The 2,913-nt window shown below is 50.4% G+C and overlaps 1 protein-coding gene across 1 annotated transcript; it reads right to left on the reverse strand.

Annotated features, from left to right (window-relative positions):
* Positions 1 to 1,006: 1,006 nt before the first annotated feature.
* On the reverse strand, positions 1,007 to 2,695 carry LOC145950587 (uncharacterized). Its single transcript, XM_083061694.1, has one exon. The coding sequence runs from the start codon at positions 2,693 to 2,695 to the stop codon at positions 1,007 to 1,009; it is 1,689 nt and encodes a 562-aa protein (XP_082917820.1).
* Positions 2,696 to 2,913: the final 218 nt, after the last annotated feature.

A 2,913-nucleotide genomic window follows, 5' to 3' on the forward strand; every position in this document is an offset into this window, starting at 1 on the left:
TCATTTGGTGGTGCCGAAGCGCGTGAAACACATCAGTCAAGTCCTGTGCGTGTACATATACGCTACTTGACTTTACTACCATGTCATCAACGTACACCTCCATACATCGGCCAATGTGGTCACTGAAAATTTTGTTCATCAACCGTTGGTAAGTGGCTCCGGCATTTTTCAGGCCGAAGGGCATAACTCGGTAACAGTAATTGGCTGTTTCGGTGATGAACGCCGTTTTCTCTTCGTCCTGAGGGTGCATTCGGATTTGGTTATATCCGGAATATGCGTCAAGGAATGACAGGAATTTGTGGCCAGATGCCCCATCGACGAGCCGATCAATGCTTGGTAGCGGATAGGCATCCTTCGGACAGGCTTTGTTCAAATTAGTGTAGTTAGTACACATGCGCCATTTCCCATTCGGTTTCTTGACCATTACTACATTAGCTAGCCAAGTTGAGTAGTGTACCTCCCGGATGAACTTGGCTTCTAACAACTTACTCACTTCGGCCTCTATTGCCGCCTTCCTGTCCTCCCCAGCCTTTCGACACCGTTGAGCGATCGGTCTTGCTTCTTTGCTTATGGACAACTTGTGACAGAGGAAACTAGGATCAATGCCGGGCATGTCAGAGGGATGCCAAGCAAATAGGTCACTATTTTTGAGGATCACTTGGCTGACAGCCAATTGTTCCCGCTCGGACAGGTTGGCTCCTATATAAGTGACTTGTGACTCCAACACCCCTACTTGAATCGGTTGCTTGTCATCAACAGGTTCGACTCTTTCGTCCTAATCGATCCGGGGATCAAGGTCCACAGTCGAATGATGGGACACCGAGTGAACCCCACTCGGCCTCCTAGGTACCTCGTCTTTTATTCTTGGCAGTCGCAAACTAGCGAAGTAACATTCCCGCGCCGTCTTTTGGTCGGCATGAACCGTGACGACTCGTCCTGACTCGGCCGGAAATTTCATGGCCAAATGAGGGGTAGATACGACTGCTCCGAGCCGATTCAGTGATGGTCATCCAAGGAGAATGTTGTAAGATGTGCTGGCGTGTACCACCACATATTTAACTGAAACATCTCGGTATTCGGCGCCTTCAAATCCGAACCGAGTCGACAACTTGATGTATCCCTTGGTCTTGACCCGTTCGCCGGAGAACCCGACCAAGGGTTCATCATACGGAACTAGCTCGGACTCCGGGATGCCCAACTGCTTGAACGTATTCCAGTAGAGGATGTCGGCCGAACTTCCTTGGTCGACCAGCGTCTTGCGTACAATACAATTGTGAATTTCGACGCTGATTACCATTGGATCATCCTGGTCCGGATCGATGCCTTTAAAATCAGCTTCTGTGAAAGTTATAGTGGGAAGGCGGCGACGAGCGGATTCGATGGCATGAACATGCCGGATAGCTCGCAGGTGTCTTTTTTGTGCAGATGAAGACGAGCCACCTCCAGCGAATCCCCCGGCAATGGTATTGATGACTCGCCGAGGCTGTGCCGAAGGCTCATCCTCTCTTCTATCTCTAGACCGACTACGTTCTCTGCGAGAACGTGTTTCTGTCCTTTGTTCGAGTTGGTCGCGTCTCCGTGACCGGTCTTCGTATCTCGATCGGTTTGGACGCTCAACGAAACCTTGCAGCTGTCCCTGCTTGACTAAGTCTTCAATCTTATCCTTCAGAGCCAAACAATCGTCAGTTGAATGCCCACGGTTGCGATGATATCTGCATGACTTGGTCGTATCGGCCCGGGGAGGGGTTGATGCTCGTTTTGGGATGACCAGTATATCCGAGGCCAGTGCTTGTTCTAATACTGCTGACCGGCTAGTATTGAGGGGCATGTATTGTGAGTACCTTGGTCCCCGAGGAGGCTTCTCGCGGGGAACCAACTCTTTCGGTCGACTCCGAAAACTCGGCTCGGCCAGCTTGTCAGGTTTTGTTGACACTTCTACTCGGGCTTGGTTCCGGAACTCGGCCAATTCCTCCATCTGCATGTACTTGTCGGCTCGTCGACGCAAATCATCCATGTCTGTAGGGGGTTTCTTACAAATGTTGTTGGCAAACGGCCCTGGTTTCAAGGTAGTGGTAAGGTGGTGTAGAGCTACAGCAGGGTTTAAGTCTTGAATTTCGAGCGCCGCTTTGTTGAATCGGCTCATGAATGTCCGAAGAGATTCCTTCTTCTCCTGACGAATGCTGATTAGTGCCAACGAGGTCAATTGGTGAGGCCGACTGGTAGCAAATTGAATTGTGAACTGGGAAGCCAACATACTGAACGAATCAATCGAGTTGGCCGGAAGCCGAGTAAACCAACTCAGTGCTCGTCCCTTTAAGGATGTTGGGAAGATTCGGCATAGAGCAACATCATCGTTTGTGCTTAGAGTAACTTGAGTCAAGAACACATCCACGTGTTCGTCTGGATCGGTAGTGCCATCATACTTGTCTAAGGGCAAAGACTTCCAATGGTCAAGGAGTTCCATCTGCATGATGTTCGGGGTAAAAGGATGCCGATGTGCTCCGGCCGGCAAAGGCTGGATCGGTCGGCCGACCGAAGCATACGCAGCTGGAGCGGCGACAGAGGTGTGGGGAAGAGAAGAGTGAGGGCCCTGCGAGTGGAACGACCCCTGTGTGTGAGTTGTCTCAGATGGTTTCCATGTGGGATCCCGGTATTGATTTTTCAGCGCAACATTCTCTTCTCTCAATGCAGCCATCTCGGCAGCATCTCTCTCTCGCTATTGTTTCATGGCGATCATTTCTTCCTTCATCTGGCACACCATATCGGTCAAGTTTGTCTCCTCAACCGTCTCGGCCCCGGACTGATGCTCGTCTTCAGACTGTTGCCCTTCAAAATTAGTATTTCTTGTCTTTACCATGATTCTTTTACTCGTAAACTTTCAGTGCTTCTGCAATGCTATCGGTTCGGCCCCAC

Source organism: Cajanus cajan, chromosome 8, assembly GCF_000230855.2.
Source record: "Cajanus cajan strain Asha chromosome 8, NIPB_CcT2T_4, whole genome shotgun sequence".
In the NCBI taxonomy this organism is placed as follows: Eukaryota; Viridiplantae; Streptophyta; class Magnoliopsida; order Fabales; family Fabaceae; genus Cajanus; species Cajanus cajan.

What these genes read in the sequence shown, in the direction of transcription:
- LOC145950587 (XM_083061694.1), bottom strand. Translation starts at nt 2,695, where the DNA reads ATGGCTGCATTGAGAGAAGAGAATGTTGCGCTGAAAAATCAATACCGG.